This window comes from Penicillium canariense (assembly GCF_028826845.1).
Source record: "Penicillium canariense strain IBT 26290 chromosome Unknown utg000004l_segment0_segment0, whole genome shotgun sequence".
In the NCBI taxonomy this organism is placed as follows: domain Eukaryota; kingdom Fungi; phylum Ascomycota; class Eurotiomycetes; order Eurotiales; family Aspergillaceae; genus Penicillium; species Penicillium canariense.
Genome location: NW_026622731.1, coordinates 2,035,651 through 2,051,682, shown reverse-complemented (window position 1 = coordinate 2,051,682; position 16,032 = coordinate 2,035,651). Strand labels below are relative to the sequence as shown.

General features: G+C 52.5%; 8 protein-coding genes across 8 annotated transcripts; 4 read left to right on the top strand and 4 right to left on the bottom strand.

The window, feature by feature from the left end:
- Nucleotides 1-363: 363 nt before the first annotated feature.
- N7482_007068 (ferritin-like domain-containing protein) lies at nucleotides 364-1,836 on the bottom strand (the record flags this gene model as incomplete). The annotated part of the gene is made up of 2 exons (XM_056689193.1): nucleotides 364-1,398; nucleotides 1,459-1,836. 2 exons carry the CDS (start codon nucleotides 1,834-1,836, stop codon nucleotides 364-366), a joined length of 1,413 nt encoding a protein of 470 aa, XP_056541622.1.
- Nucleotides 1,837-3,394: 1,558 nt separating this feature from the next.
- N7482_007067 (SDR family NAD(P)-dependent oxidoreductase) lies at nucleotides 3,395-4,383 on the top strand (the record flags this gene model as incomplete). Its single annotated transcript, XM_056689192.1, has 2 exons — nucleotides 3,395-3,467; nucleotides 3,542-4,383. The coding sequence occupies 2 exons, from the start codon at nucleotides 3,395-3,397 to the stop codon at nucleotides 4,381-4,383; spliced, it is 915 nt and encodes a 304-aa protein (XP_056541621.1).
- Nucleotides 4,384-4,608: 225 nt separating this feature from the next.
- N7482_007066 (isopenicillin N synthase family dioxygenase) lies at nucleotides 4,609-5,751 on the bottom strand (the record flags this gene model as incomplete). Its single annotated transcript, XM_056689191.1, has 2 exons — nucleotides 4,609-5,601; nucleotides 5,683-5,751. The coding sequence occupies 2 exons, from the start codon at nucleotides 5,749-5,751 to the stop codon at nucleotides 4,609-4,611; spliced, it is 1,062 nt and encodes a 353-aa protein (XP_056541620.1).
- Nucleotides 5,752-8,075: 2,324 nt separating this feature from the next.
- N7482_007065 (uncharacterized protein) lies at nucleotides 8,076-8,408 on the top strand (the record flags this gene model as incomplete). The annotated part of the gene is made up of 1 exon (XM_056689190.1): nucleotides 8,076-8,408. One exon carries the CDS (start codon nucleotides 8,076-8,078, stop codon nucleotides 8,406-8,408), a length of 333 nt encoding a protein of 110 aa, XP_056541619.1.
- A 631-nt stretch (nucleotides 8,409-9,039) lies between these two features.
- N7482_007064 (amidohydrolase family protein) lies at nucleotides 9,040-10,238 on the top strand (the record flags this gene model as incomplete). Its single annotated transcript, XM_056689189.1, has 2 exons — nucleotides 9,040-10,021; nucleotides 10,078-10,238. The coding sequence occupies 2 exons, from the start codon at nucleotides 9,040-9,042 to the stop codon at nucleotides 10,236-10,238; spliced, it is 1,143 nt and encodes a 380-aa protein (XP_056541618.1).
- A 161-nt stretch (nucleotides 10,239-10,399) lies between these two features.
- N7482_007063 (uncharacterized protein) lies at nucleotides 10,400-12,024 on the bottom strand (the record flags this gene model as incomplete). The annotated part of the gene is made up of 3 exons (XM_056689188.1): nucleotides 10,400-11,424; nucleotides 11,496-11,858; nucleotides 11,919-12,024. The coding sequence occupies 3 exons, from the start codon at nucleotides 12,022-12,024 to the stop codon at nucleotides 10,400-10,402; spliced, it is 1,494 nt and encodes a 497-aa protein (XP_056541617.1).
- An 869-nt stretch (nucleotides 12,025-12,893) lies between these two features.
- On the top strand, nucleotides 12,894-14,171 carry N7482_007062 (putative cell cycle control protein (Cwf23); the record flags this gene model as incomplete). The annotated part of the gene is made up of 1 exon (XM_056689187.1): nucleotides 12,894-14,171. The coding sequence occupies one exon, from the start codon at nucleotides 12,894-12,896 to the stop codon at nucleotides 14,169-14,171; it is 1,278 nt and encodes a 425-aa protein (XP_056541616.1).
- Nucleotides 14,172-14,349: 178 nt separating this feature from the next.
- On the bottom strand, nucleotides 14,350-15,651 carry N7482_007061 (YgfZ/GcvT domain-containing protein; the record flags this gene model as incomplete). The annotated part of the gene is made up of 1 exon (XM_056689186.1): nucleotides 14,350-15,651. The coding sequence occupies one exon, from the start codon at nucleotides 15,649-15,651 to the stop codon at nucleotides 14,350-14,352; it is 1,302 nt and encodes a 433-aa protein (XP_056541615.1).
- Between the last annotated feature and the right edge of the window lie 381 nt (nucleotides 15,652-16,032).

The window sequence follows — 16,032 nt, the reverse complement described above, 5'->3', positions numbered from 1 at the left end:
CAACCCCTTACGAGTTGGAAAAATGCGGACGTTATGGAAGGCAGAGGCTCCATTGCATCAGCGCTGGGGGAGGTCGAAATTCAAGTGGGGATGTGAACTCAGCTCAGCCCCTCCCGCAGCGCTAACCCAACGCATGGGGCTATTTTTGCACCATCGTGAATCCGCACGTTTAGTGAAACTGCCTTCCAAGTCTATTTACTGGAACATCATCACAGTAGAGTAGAGTAATTGAATGATTCATATTCGTGAACACCGTCTCGCTCTCTTAATCAGCTTATTCTCCCCAATCCGCTGCCATTAAATTACATTCCGGCCCTTGCGACGGTCCGTCGTTCCACGTTTCCTTGTGCCGAGATCTCAACTTTAACCAGCCTGGTAAATGGCAGGGCCAGCAACGACGTGCGGATTAATCAAGCTCAGGTTGAAGGGGGTCAGGACCGGGTTGCTGTCGGTGATAGCGATAAACATGGTGCCATTGATCGCCGGGTTACCCTGATAGGTCTCCAGATTCGGCTGGATCGTGTAGCCATAGCCGAGGCCGGTGCTATTAGTGTTATTCAGGACGCGCAACGGTGTATATGTCACATTCAACTGCGAGACCCAGACAACGTATTTTGCGGACTTGGCTTGGGTGGTGGTAATATAGCTGTCGTTCGGACCGACGGCCTTGCCCGCGCTCTCCCACTGCAGGGCCACCTGGCGGCCGGGGAACGAGAGCGCCGCGGTCTCGCTGGTGACAAGGGCACCACCACCGCTACCAGAACCGGAGCTGGAGTTCGAGCCGTTGGGTGATTTCACGACGTTGGTGCCGGGGCTGATGGTGTTGTTGAGGCCAGAGCTATTGCCGGTGCTGCCAGCGCTGGACACGCTAGGCTGGTTGAGGATTCGCAGGGCAGGGAAGTTCTGCCATACCAGACGAGTCTGATTACTGGGGCAGGAGCTAATGTACGGCGCCAGTAAGGTCCAGGCCCAGGACTGCGGGATGCCGACCTCAAACCACTCAGGCATGGGGAAGAGACCTTCGAACTGCCGGAAGATCAGCTGCTGACGCGCCTCGGTGGTGATGGACTGCGTCAACAGAGTGGCTGCCTCGCGGGAGTCGAGATGGGCCAGGAAGCCGTACACACCAGCCTCGCCAAATCGAGTCACTTTCTGGCAGAAATCGATGAACTCGTTGACATTGGTGTACGGGTAGTTGTACGAGCACTGTTGTGGCGCCTGGGCGCCGAGAATGTTGCTGATCATAGTTGCGTGGCCAACCTCCTGTTCGGCCATGAATGCAATTAGGTCTCGGTCTGCAGAGCTAAGACCAGCAGCTTGGAAGTCGCTTGCGGAGAAGCGCTTCAATCCGTCCTGGAACAAGTCTAGCTCAATCCATTCCTGGTACAGAGCCAAGGCCTGCCAATTTGCAGTTAGTACCAGTGCAATCCTCTAGTTCAACGTGGACCTTCTACTGACCAAGGATTCATAGTCGAAGTCACTCCTAGCATTATAGACAGGAGTTGATCCGTTGGTGCCTACCCCTCCTGCAGGAACATATGGGGCTGGCTCGGCGTTATGAAGCTTGCCATCACTTGGATAAGTGGTAGCTCCTGGAGGTACACCAGCGCTGGAGATGCCAGATCCGATCGAGGAGGCAGTCAATGCACCAGTAGTCGACGGTGTTCCACTAAAAGGAGTGTGCGACTGAGAAGATGGATGGCTTCGCAGAGGCGGGCCCGAAACGGAGACGGAGGATGCAGAGGTTTGGCGAGCAATTACAATCCCATTCGGAATGGCAGAGCTCAAAGGCACAGCGCCCAACACGCTCAAGAAGAGGAAAGAGTTCCACATCATAACCGCAGACACTTCGTCAAATCTTCTCCCAGGCAATTCGGCGTCTCGCAGGCTGCAGATAGAACAGCGTGTATGCAGGGGAGGTGTAGCAACCAGGGTCTCGGAAAAGGGCGGCCACTATCAAAAGGACATATATGGCCCTAGAAACCCAACCTAAACGCGGGATACGTCAGCCATGAGCCATATATTGACACTGGTGACGATTGACCCAAGCAATCCTGGTTCGACGAGCTCGAACGCGCGACACAGCAAGGTACAAAAGCAGCCACTATGCTCCATTGAGCACATCATGATGTGGATCAGGCGCCAATGAGTCGAATGGCGCACCGGTCCGGCACCCATGAAGTCAACGACCTATTGCCTGGATACCCAATGCGTCGCTCCGTTGCTAGATGGCGAAGGGGCACAGCGATGACAATTGAGGTCAGCGCCAGGTAATGACGAGGTTAGAGCGGAATGCACTCCCAACCGGTTGAAGGCCGCGTCGGCCAGGCCGTTAAGGTTTCGGTTTCTTATATTCCTCCATTAATCTTCGATGCTTGCAGCAACAAGTCTTTGCACGATTGGTCAAGCAGCAGGTAGTGCCCGCTATGCTGTCATACATTAGACTCCACCAGGGTGGGACCTTAGAGGGTGGTATGAGTAGAATGGACTCTTCAAAACCTGCGGGATGGTCCGTACATCGGGACGAAGTTTATTTGACAGGCTCGAGTCTTAGGCGGGCCGAATGTACTAATCAGTGTTGGGTGCAGGGTTCGGCAATTAATGAGCACGCATGAATTCAGCATGTAATACCAATATACCAATACCAGGCTGTGCACTAAATTTAGTATCCAGGCCCTCAGTTGCATCCGATCATGGTTCTTCCAAACAAGTTATGCGTTGTGGAAGCAGAGTGAATCGTTCATAGTGGGTCAGTGATGACGAAGTCATCCGCGATTTTACCCGCACAGGGAAGAAGCGTCGAGAGGGAAGTCATCTCCGCCCTCGGATGCCCCGGATCACCCTATTCTCAGTCATACACAGGGTAAATGAGCATGGGAGAGATTTTGCAAGTACGTGCGCTTGCCATCGGTCTTCTCGCCGTGCAGTTGAGTTAGTCGGGACCAGACGGGCCCATGCCCACGTCACTTGTGCACAGTCCCCTCTATGTCAGGGTCTCTTGGCTGCGGAGACTCGTTATTTAGCGCCGGGGAGGCCTTCATTGCGAATGCAGCGTCTTGTCCCTGTCTTTCAGCTCCTAGGCTCATTTCGCGAGAATGCTGCATTCCTGCAGTGTCGAACCTTGGCCGCGCTAGAGAGTGTGTGCGCGTAATACTGTAATCAGGGCCATCTTCAGCGTACATGACAAACTTATATTAGCCGTTCTGCGCTTTTTTAAAGCAAGAATCGCCTCGCGGCGTTATTCCGTGCCATTGCAATTCGGAAAGACAATGCTACCGCGGCAGATCGGCCCCGTGCCGATCAATGGTGGGGCATGGCGGTGTTGCGCGGGGCATATATAACCTCGGTCGTGCAGTGACCTTCGACGTTCAGCACGCTCTCCATCTCAGCAATCATGTCGAATCTTCAAGCCTCGAATCTGTTCTCGGTCCAGGGCCGAGTGGCGGTCATCACCGGCGGCGGCAGCGGTAAAGATAAATCCCATAGGGTCAAGCAGCGGGCTAGGGGGGCATGTACGCTAATACAGACTCTGCATCACTAGGTCTGGGCCGGACCATGGCCCGCGCTCTCGCCATCAACGGTGCCTCCAAGATCTTTGTCCTCGGTCGCCGTGAAGATGCTCTCCGCGATACCGCCGCTTTAGCCCAAGACGGCCTCATCATCCCGATCAAATGCGATATTACATCGAAAGAGTCTTTGGAAGCGGCATATCAGGCTGTCGCGGCACAGACAACCCACGTCGACGTTTTGTTTGCCAACGGCGGCATCTTGGGTCCGCTTATGCGCCCACCGCCGCCCAAGGCAGACGGGAGTCTACCGTCCCTGGCAGAAGTCCGCGAGGAACTGTTCAACATCCCGATGGCGGAATTTACAAAGGTCATGGATGTCAACGTCACCGGCTCATACTACACTGTCCTGGCCTTTTTGCCCTTGCTGGAGGCAGCTAACCAGAGACGGCCGGCACCGCAGATTGGTGTGCTCTCGCCCCCCACCGCCCAGGTTGTCATCACCAGCTCTATTGCGGGGTTCAACCGCAAGGTGCCGTTCAGCTATGCATACAATGTCTCCAAGGCCGCCGTCACGCATCTTATCAAATCGCTCTCAACTAATCTGTCGCCGTATGACATCCGGGTCAATGGTATCGCGCCTGGACTGTATCACTCCGAGATGGCCGAAAATTTATTCGCCGATGGTGGCATTCAAGGTAGCGGCATTTCAGACGGCTCATTCCCAAGGGAAATGATCCCGCTTACCCGTGGTGGTAGCTCGGAAGATATTGCGGGTTTGATCCTTTGGATGGTGAGCACCTCGGGCGGCTATCTTAATGGCACCATGATGCTCACGGATGGTGGTCGGATTGGCTCGGTGCCGAATACTTACTGAGAGTTGACCCATGTGAAGGTCTGGGGATGATTCTTATATCCCTTCTTTGGTGTACAGCTTCATCTTTCGAGCGGAGAGTTTGGAATAGATGATTGAGATTGCATGAATGGGACATTGTAAATGTTGCTAAGATGATGACGCCCACCGCAATAAGACGGTTATGAGTAGCAAACGAAAAAGAGAGAGAGAGGCATGAAGCATTCCACCATTAATGGGGCTTCCTGATCAGTAGGTCGCTGTCAGTCGCTGGACCAAATAGTCGCCTGCAGTGATATCGGCATATTTCTTGGTCACGTTGATTTCTTCGCCATACGTCCCTGGCAGCGCCTCAATCACTTTGTTATTATTTGGATTGCAAAAGTAGGCAATGCTATATCGGGCAGGATAGGTCTCCGATGAATCAGTCGAGTCCTGTCCCTCTGGCTTCGGCGGCTCAATGACCCGATGCCGGGTGCTCTTGATGGTATCATTGGACCATCGGGCCAGGAGATCACCGGCATTAACGACAATGGTATCAGGGATGGGCGTCGCATCCACGAAAGTCCCCTTGGGACTGCGCACCTGCAGACCACCATGCTGATCCTGGAAGAGCAGCGTGACGGACCCGTAATCGCTGTGTTCACCGGCACGAACTTGGTTCCGGTTCTGCTTGAAGACATCTTTCCGAACGGGAGGGTAGTGCAATAGGCGGAGATTATTGTCCCCCTCATTCACAAATTCATCGAAGAAGTGCTCAGGCAGGTTCATCCCCAGGGCAATAGCACTCATGACCTGCCTATGCAGCTCTTTGCACATGCCAAAAAAGGCAAGCATTGTCTCCTTAAAGTCCTTCCCTTCGTCATCGAGATGATCTGGCCATTGATTAGGCAGGCCATCGACTCCCTCTCGGCCAATCTCCATCGTCTCTTTAATATCAGGGGCCGATCCCCGCAACGTATCCACTTCCTCAGTCTCTTCGAGAGTAGCCAGCTTCTCGCGCCCTTTCGCGACGTAGCCACGGTTCGACTGGGGGGTGGACCAGCCCAGACTGTCCTTTTGACTCTGGGGTCGACGGAAGAAGCCAGCAGATGAGGCGAAAACCCGAGTCACCACGGAGGGTGGGATGCCATGGCCCTTTAGGTAGATGAAGCCGGAGGTCTTGAATGCGTCGGTGATAGATAATGCAATGGCATGTTTGTCGGACGGCGTGCCAGAGACAAAGGTACCGAAATCGATGAGCTACAAAGAAGTCAAATGAGCTTCACTCCGATCAGAGGAATATGACTCAAGGTAGACAAGATGGTCGGCGGAGAGGCGTACAGGTATCACGAGGTCGTCTTTCGCCACCGCAGTAGATACTGACTGGGTCACTTGAAAAGCGCCCGCCATCATTCGTGGCAGTCGGGAAGATAAGGGCTTATATGTTTCGTTTGATCGCTCCAATAATTTTCCAAGAGGGTTTCCGGGGAAAAAGGAGAAGTGAAGTTGGGGAAGAAGAGGGGATGAAGAGGGGAAGTGCAGATGCACCCTGGTCCAAGCATGAGATGCATGATAAGAACCCATGATAAGAAAGCAAGATAAGCTCTGGCAGCAACTAGTGCTCAGACCTCGGCGCCTGTCACCTTAGGATGTGATTGATAACTCCACCGTATTCGCTCACACGATAAATCCAGCCCCTATGCGATGCAATAGAGATAAGGATGAAACTATTTACATAAGATCGCCCAAAGATATGACACCGGTCCGGCAATCCCAACGCACCGCCGACGAACTTAGAATACAAATCGCAGACTTCCATCTTCAAAATCGCTTCTCACAAATACTAATACCAGGCGAAAACACACTTGCTAGGAACAAAAGATCGGACTGAACACAGCCATCGTGGTGGTTGACATGAGCTTAGTAGCTTCGTCTTCGATCTTCGGCTGGAGTATATACTGTTTTTCGTCCCGTTTCCTCGACTGGCCATTCTTCTTTTGAACCATGAGGACAGTCCCCGCCGTCACAGAGGCCTGGTGATCCGTTGACACCTCCTGTAGTTCGAGAGAGTCCGTAAATGCAGTGACGAGGATGTTTCCTCATGCATCAACGGAGAGGCAATCCAGGGCCGACCCCAGCGAAAGTACATCAATTCGAGTAAGCTTCATTGCTGGCTATTTTATAGACTGCCATGGTTCCCATCGACAACATTGAAATGTATGCCAGACCGTCGTGGGCCATAACAATGCCATTGGCAAGATCAAAGCCCCTGTTGGCAACAGTCCGACATTTCCCCGTATCTGTTCGACAGTAGGCAATTCTGGAGTGGCCAAATTGAAACGGACCACGCGGAAATTCCCCAGCCTGATGCGACCGCCTTTAATCACCAAAAACCCTGCTCCATCTGGGTCGACAGCCAGGTTATTGGGCGAATAGAGAGCCTCGCTGGATATCGTCTTGATGTGCACAAGCTTGCTGGATCTAGGATCCAGATCAAAGAGCTCGACGCTCGAATCTGTCTGAACATCGGGGCCTTCCCTGTTATAGGGTCCAGGGCTGGCGTATGGCTGGCCAGCCAGAATCGAAGTCGGTTGCCGACATGGCGCGCGTCAAAGCCATGCAGATTCAACTTGCGAGGAAAATTATCTGGAACGTCCAGTTTCTGTATCCGGTATCATCCTGCCGACCGATGGTGTCCAGTTCTAACACTGCGATATGATCTCTGCGAGATCTCGCCCACGCAGTAGCCGCGCTGCCCCCGGGGTTCCAGTCCTTCGGAGACGTGGCATTGGTACAGGAACCATAAAGCTTTCGGCTCAATAGTCAAGCGAAATATGCTCACAGCCCACCATGAAAGGATGGTGAGTTTGCGAGCATCTCCACCACCAAGGAGGACTGTCTATGAGTCGGGCCTATCAGTCAGCGCCCAGGAACAGGGGAAGCTGACCATTGAATATGATCCGAAGGCGATAGCGATGACAAGTCCTATCACACTCCAAGACAACATGTCAAGATGTCGCCTCCGTGGTTGGTCAGTGCCGGTCGCCATGGTGGGTGGAAGCGACAGACGGAGGCATGGAGGCGCGGGTAGTATATTAGAACCCAGGCCATCTGGGGCAGTCTTCGGGGGCAGTTTTAACCCTGCAGATCCCGTTAGTAGAACCCTCGAGGCGCCGCGCCCCCACGAGGCGGGCGGCAATATGGCAGTTTTACCCGTCTGGGCCGCCTGCTTCAAGCCTCAAGGCGGCGCTCAACAGAATCACCTATCGGTTATGAAACCCTAGCATGGAATCGGGAATTATCGCAGTAGGCAGTACCGAAAAGGCTCTGTTGGGTGTCATACGTCAAGGACATCACCGAGTATAGATATGAGAAGCATCAGAGACCCCCGCTTACATGCTGGGGGCATGAGGCGGTTCTTGCCGGTCGTCATAGATGATTGACTCACGGCCAACTATTGGAAGTATAGTCACCTAAATTCCTCTCAGAATAATTGATATGTTCCTCAAGAAAAACCCAGGACCCTGAGGTTCACCCACGTGTACGGGGCATCTCACCCCCCAACGGACCTCGGGCGAACTTTCAAACCCCACCGCGGCGACATTAATAAGCCGGTGATCCTCTAGCAACAAGACGACTTGCCCCTCTTTCTCCTAGAGTTCCCACATCTCACTCATAGTTACCTCCAATTCCACCTTTATCTCAAAACTTGCACGCCTGTTCAACCCGTCACAATGACTTACACCGCTGTGGTCGCCTACCCCAATGAGCCGGACACCAAGTTCGACATTGACTACTACCTGCAGTCACATATGCCTCTGGTGGCTAAGCTCTGGGGACCGGTCGGTCTGAAGAGCTGGAAAGTTGCCAAGTACGACAGCGATATCACTGGTGCCTCTCCCAAGTATCTAATTACGGCCACCCTTGTGTGGGAGAGCGAGGAAGCCGGCACGGCGGCTGTTAAGTCAGAGTCGGCACCCACCATCTTCGGCGATATCCCCAACTTTACCAACGTGCAGCCCATTACTCTGGCAGGCAGCGTTATTGGAAGCCAGGAAATCGCATAATGGACTTCGTCAATTTCAAAATGTCAGCCCCTTCTCTACTTTCCTGCTCTGTTGGGCCATGCGCTAATATACATAGGTCTACGAGAGAGGCACTACTCTCAGTTGATCGACATCATAGGGAATCATGATGGAACTTTGATACAGATGACGGCTTAATGTATGACGGCATCATTTAATGCAGTTTCAAGTCAATATAATAATGTATCCCGGCAAAGTATGTGCGAAGCCGAGTATCTAACAGTCTTTACTACTCGTCCTGGGCTGGGCTGTATGTTTTCGGTTCCTTCGATGGGCCAAATGTGTTCCTTGTTTCCGAGAGCTATTGCGAGAAATAAACATCCAGAGATGAAATGAAAAAGAAGATTTGGATGACATTTTATTTAGGTAATTTTGGATGCCAAGGAGACAAGCGTACACGATAGCCAGATTAAAGATAAGCGGAGATTTATCGTGAGGTAACCTCGAGGCGATAGGATCCTGGCGACCCCCGCATCGGCACTTTCTTATCTCTCCCCTGCAAGACAAACAAGCTGCAGCTGCTGGTTTCTTGCCCCTCGTTTTCTCATTGCCTCCAAATCTTCGCGTTTTCTCTCATTTCCTACTACTCTTAACCCTCTCAAAAATATTCGACATGTCGGATCCATTGATCGTCGATATCCACACTCATGTCTATCCTCCCTCATACATTGATATGCTCCGCGCCCGCAATAAGGTGCCTTACATCCACGACGCATCCGATGGCGGGCCACCCCGTCTGATCATTCTCTCATCAGACGATGACTCAAACATCCCACTCGACCAACGTGGTCGGCCGGTCGACTCATCATATTCCGACATCAAGGTCAAGCTCGATTTCATGGAGAAACATGGCATCGATTGCAGCGTCATTTCGCTCGCGAATCCGTGGCTGGATTTTATCGGCGAAGAACAAGCTTCTGAGTGGGCGCAGAAGATCAATGATGACTTGGAGTCGACCTGTTCACAGGTCAATGGCGCCACGGAGCACAAGGGCAGGCTACCTCCCCTCTTTGCGTTCGGCACATTGCCGCTTGGAGCACCCCAGCAGGTAGCAGTGGCGGATGAGGTTCATCGAATCAGTGCTCTATCACATATCCGGGGTGTAATTATGGGCACAACCGGGCGAGGCAACGGCCTGGATGACCCCGAGTTAGACGTGGTATGGGGAGCGCTCCAAGACACTCAGCTCATGCTGTTCCTGCACCCGCACTATGGCCTGCCGGACGAAGCATTTGGGGGGCCCGAAATTGTTCGTCGCTATGGACATGTCCTCCCACTAGCACTCGGGTTTCCGCTTGAAACTACCATTGCCATCACCCGCATGTATCTCAGTGGGGTCTTTGATCGGTTCCCCAAGCTCAGAATCTTGCTGGCTCATTCGGGTGGCACGCTTCCCTTCCTTGCTGGGCGAATCGAGAGCTGTATCGCTCATGAGCGGACTTTCCAAGTAAACGGGGGCGACATTCCTGGGCCGCAGCGGAGTATTTGGGAGGTGCTGAAAACCAATATTTACCTAGACGCCGTGGCGTATGGGACTGCGGGATTGAAAGCAGCAGTGGAAGCTGGAGGGGGAAGTGCGGATCGTCTGTTGTTCGGTAAGACACCTTGCCCATTTGCGAGAATCTCTTTGTTGATGCTAATCGCTTATCAGGTACCGATCATCCTTTCTTCCCACCTCTAAATGAAAAAGATGAAAAGTGGACCAGTGTGACTACCAACTACAAAGCCATCAGTGCGTCGTTTAGTGAGGATCAAGACGCAGTGGTTGGAGTATTGGGAGGTAACGCTGTCCGTATTCTCAACTTGAAATAGAGTAAAATGCTATAGATGACTCGATTTTAGTTAATCATACATCATAACTTGTCTCAATAGCAGCAGTATTTTGACACATCTCCAGTAATAAAAATGTCAACTGAACCTCAAGCATTGGGATCCAATCAGTGTGGCCGACAATGAAAAGCGCGAATGCTCCCCTAGCTAGGGCTAATAGTTGAGCCTAACAAATCCCAGCCAACCAGGCGCCATAACTCTTGCGTAAACCACTCGGAGAACACTGGTCGATCTCTCCGTCGTCCGTCATGATCCTGGGGAGGCGGAGTCGCAGGTCGCACCAAGCCGTTTTGGAACAGAGGATCCGCATCACCGAAAACCGCCTTGAGTAAGCTCTTCTGTAGTTGAGTCTTCACCTTTCGAACAAACTGGGCTTGCACAGGGGAAGCATCGGAGCAAAGAGGTCCGCCACTAAGCACTCTGTTGAGAAAGCATATAAGATGCCTTGCTTCAAGTTGAGCATGTTGCGGCGATAGAGCTTCCTCCCTCATTACCGCTAGACCCTCGGGCGTTCCCATTTTGGGGCATACAACGGATGGTAACTGGAGGCGGTTGAAGACGAAAAGAGCAAGCATCTTTCCAACCCGGTTGAGCACAATATAGAGGAATCCCTCCATAACCTCCTGGTCATCCTGACGAGCCAGGTCCAATGAAAGGGCAGTTTTGCATAGCATTGCAACGAGAAGGCTTGCTGTATCACCTTTGGCGCTGGGCAAGTGCTTACCTGAGTTGCTCCCATTAACACTCGGCCGTGTAGTCTTTGTGCTGATCGGAACACCATTTTCTGTGTCTTTCTCTTTGGACCTGGCAGTGCAATGTTGGGTAAGTCCGGTCATAGTAGACTCGAACAAACACACCATATAGTATACAATCTGATTTTTGTGCTGTTTTTCATTCGCAGAGCTAGGGATCTTGTGTAGGGCCTGGCGGACGAGCTGGAATGATAGCTCAACGGCGTTCAGGACAGCGATGAGACCAGGCCACTTGGTTTGCTGTGGCTGGGAGATCTTTGATTGTGTCGCCAACAAAATATCCCTTTGAATGGCATTCAGAAGCTCAGTTTCTGCCTCTTTGCATAATATAACGGCATCGATGGCGAGGAGGCTGCTTTTGCGACGCTTCTGTAGGGCTCGCTGAAGTGCAAATATCTGTCCCGTGAATGCAATTCCTGGTTCTTGTCAGTGAATGTGTCAACCAAATAAAACCATTAGAATCCCCATTCTGCACTCTTTTCGTTACCTTGATCATGTTCTATCTCGTTCCCTTGCGCAGCAGGGTCCTTCTGCGACTGGGTAGTTGGTGGAGAACGTTTCCCTCTCTTCCTGCTGGCATCGGAGCCGTTCACAACCTCACAGAATGCTTTACGCTTTGTTGCTGGTATTTTCTTGCTGTCGCTTGTTGTCGGGTCCATGTGAAGTTTAGTGAGGAGGCTCTCGTTCCGTTGTTCCAGCTCGTAGATGGTGTTGAGCAGCTTGGTTTGCTCCGCCTCAGACTTCTTGTATGCCGTCTGCCAGAAGGCCACGCTATCAAGGAACTTGTTTGAGACAATAATGCTGTTTTCTTCTACCTGCTTGATGCATTTCCTGAATTGTAGAATATAATCTGCATGATTTGTGAGTTGATGAAGCTTTTGAGATGGGCACCCAAGTGAGGGTCGCCTACCCTTGACTGCCGTTCCTGGGGGTTTCTGCTTCACAATTGCCAGCGCAAGAGCCAACTGGGCCCTTGATGGCTCAGAGACCTGGGAGACCTCTATTGGAGGTGCCATTCAAACGCAAGCGGGGTTGGGTAGAAGAGCCGTGTGATGAGATGTGAGAGAAAATGGGGTAGAGCAATGCGAAACCATTGCGGATCATCAAATCCCATCATGATGATGAACACGTGCTACAAATGGATATATAATTCACCCGTAGCCTGTTTTGATGCCAACTGACTAGCCAGTTAAGATAGCACAATATTCCTTGATTTGATAAGTCGGTATTCTCCTTTGATTCAAGTTTGTGATTCACTCAACTTCGTAAGCTGCCGCTGCAACTGAGACCTGTACGCTTTCATCTCGAAGTCATCACTGCTAAACAGCTTATGGGCTTTGATGCCTTGATCCTGATTAACCTGACGAGATATACGACGGACAGCCTTCTGGAAATAAACCCCGTACCTATAATAATGGGGAATCTGTCCCGGAGATGGGAGAGGCACTCCTGCCGGAGACATCCCATAAATCTGCCTGTGTTAGGTACATTGGTCTTTTACCAATTCTGAACTACAAGCAAGGAGGCTGTCGGAATCCGGTTGGTAGTTTCGATACCGTGAATAAGTCAGTTTCGCCGAGTGATTGAGGTGACTGGATGGAGATCAATGCGGTTCGCTCACTAAATGTTGCTTCTTTTGTTACATTTTTAAGTCTCCCTACTTGACCACTTATAGCTCTGCTTTGGATACAGCATTCTCATACGGTTGAAAGAGTCTTCTTGGTCGACTTTTAATCGGTGGCTGTCAGTTGCATAGCGGGCGGCGAATACCTAGTTTGGGCGGCGGTCCAATCGGCGCCTCGTCACCGCCCAGAATTACCCACGAGGGCCAACTTCCAGGCACACTTCTTTCTCCCTCTTCACAACCCACAACCCAGTCGCCAAGATGTCGACAGACGACCTCAAGGCGCATGCCGCCTCTAAACAGGACTTCTACGCGCTGCTGGATCTCTCGCCCGCGGCCAACGAGTCCGAGATCCGGCGCGCCTACCGCCGCACCGCGTTGAAATACCACCCCGACAAAATCGCCAACCCAACCGCCGCCGACATCGACAAGTTCCATCTCCTCCAAATAGCCAATGATGTTCTCTCTGAACCAGCGGTTCGGCAGCTCTACGACAATGCGCGCGAGGCGCGCATGCGCAAACAGCGCGAGCGGGATCAGATGGACGCCGCGAAACGGAAAATGCGCGAGGACCTCGAAGCGCGGGAGCGTGCTGGCGCCGCTGCTCAGCAAGGTGTCAAGCGGCCATGGTTTCCAGGTGGCGATGACGATGCGGAGGCGAAGCTGCAGCGGGAAATTGAGCGAATCGCTGAGGACGGGCGCCGGCGCCGGCGAGAGGCGACAGACAAGCTGAAGCGGCAGATGGAGGAGGCGCAGAAGAAGATGCAGAGGGGGGAAGAGGAGGCGCGCAATGGGACAGACTGGAGCAGCCAGCGTGTCGATCGGTCACATGAGGGCGGCACGAATGTCTCCGAGCTCGAGCGCTCAGTGAAGGTGCGTTGGGTGCGAGACGGCCGTGGAGCAGACTGGGATGCAGAATGGCTGAAGGCTATATGCGCGCCATTTGGAGAGATTGAGGGGACGTTCATGCTAAAGGATAAGCGTGCCCGTGTGGAGGGGAAGAAAGGGAAGGTCTCCTTTGGCACGGGCGTCGTGGTCTTCAAGTCGATTGTCAGCACGCAGGCAGCTGTGCTGGATAGCGAGAAGAAGATTCGGCAAGCGGATGGTGACTGGGCGTTTGTGGATTCTGTTGCGTATGCATCAGGCAAAGCACCAGACCTGGGATTCCGCACGAACAACAATCCTGAAGGCCCAACTCCATCAGCGGATTCCCAGAAATCCTCGTCCAAGCTCCCTACCGACACATCCCCTAGGCCGTCATTCAACTTCCCAGGGGTAAAAAATGCACACCAACCATCTGGAAATGCACCTTCATTCGGATCATTCCCCTCTGCTGCCGGAAATCCCCCCAAAGCATCGTCTTTCAATCCATCCGCAAAGACGTCAACGCCCAGCCTTCAGGAAATTACTATGATGCGACTCAAGAAAGCACAGCGTGAGAAGGAGCGCAGAGCTCTTGAAGAGGAGCTTACCCGAGAAGACGAAGCAGCGGATGCCGCAGAAGCTGCAGCGGAAGAGGCAAAGGCCAATGGAGCCTGAAGAACCTGAAATTTTGCATAATGACTTTCTTTTTTCCAGCTTACAGCCCGGACTATATTTGTTACCTCGGAGATACCCCGGTCTAGTAAAGACCTCGTTGCATGAATAGGAGATACATATTGGCAATATGCATTAGTTTATCGTATTGTACATAAATATATCAAACGCAGGCGTCGTCCTACTCAGTTCGTCGCTGCGCCTCTTCCTCTTCTAGACGTTCAACTAGAACTCGGGCCCTCCCGCCATCAATATCAACCTTTCGCGGAGCGGGTTTCCGTGCGCCACCGTCCAAAATAAAGTCTCTTGTCCAGGGTGGGATGAAAGCCTGCACTTTGACTTCGGCCGGCTGCTCCGACTCGGCTGTCCACGAAACCTTAAACTCACTCCCGGGGGTATATTTGGATCCTTCGCTGGTGAGTGCGATATCGGTCATCATTTCCAAGCGGCACAGCGCAAGGCCAATATTGCCCACGCCATCCAAGAACTTTCCGGCGCTACGGCCCCGGCGGCCACCAGCCTTGTTGATATTCGATCCACCAGGCGGTAGGGGAAGCTCTGCGGAAGGGTCATAGACAGGGCCATCTACCGAGGGCAGGTCCCCAGTGTAAAGCTGCACGGGAAGGATTCGCTTACGCACTACACCGGTGTGGTGCGTGCGGATGGTCAACTCCTGGCCAACATAGCAGCCTTTGCGAAAATCGATTCCCCGTCCCATATCCATATTACATTCCAGTGGCAGGGCCGACTCTCTTATAATCTCGGTCTGGCCCTCCGCGACACCATGTAGTATCCGCCGCACAGTGTATGAACCCAATTCGACCTCCGACCCAGCTACCTGCGACTCATCCGGTAAATGGTTGCGCAGGCCGTCGGAGCCAGGAGTGATGAGTCGGGAACCAAAGCCCGGAGCCCTGGCGTCAATACACCCCACGATGTTTGAAGATGGAGAGAATGGAGACGCTGTCTCAGACTCGAGGTTGTAGGCGGCCCATCGCGGCTCGGAGTGATTCTTCCATGACGACCAGACGGTCCGCTCGTCGTCTTCAAGGGCCCGTAGCTTCAGCTTCGCACGCAATTTGTGCTTCTTCAGGTGTTTCATCAAAGTTGGGACTTCACGCTTATCCACCTCGACCAGCCATTCCCCCTCGATGTCATTGCCGTCCGGGCTCGGCAGAGGGTAAATGAAAGCGTCGTTTAGCACGCGGCCCTGGGAATTGAGGAATGCAGCGTATGATCCTGTACGACGGATGCTCCTGTTCGGGTCATTGGCGACCAGCATGTTCTGGGTGATCAGACCTTGGAGGAAGGTTGAACTATCGACTCCGGTAATGGAAATGAGGCCGCGATTTGTGAGCCGAGCGTAGCCGACATCTGGCGGGAGGGGGGGATTTTTGACTTGCTCAGTCCGGTGAGTTGTCGTAGAGAAGAGCCTACTGCGCGCGAGGCAGCGCCTGCAGACTGAGAGACGAGGACGTATCATGGTTGAGGGAGAGCCAGAAACGACCAATATGAAGCGCCGTATATTCTTTTGCTGACAGATATCGGGCGATGACGTTAGGCGGGAGGTGGTGGCAGAATATGGTACTGTAACCTACTCTAAAACACAACCGATACCGCGAGTTGTAGTGAAATGGCGGAAGTACAGACCACCTTCTAGATGCCCGTCAGCCATACCTATGGAAATAGCTGGAGAGATACTTCATGGTTTTTTACATATCTAGCCATCTCCTATATACTGGAATCTGGTGATTAATACAAGGCCACTAACTCCTGTTGTATGTTGTAGGTAAATTTTACTTTAGTACCGCATTTCCCATTGCAGGAACCTGACTGTTCAGATATATACATTTTGACTATGTTC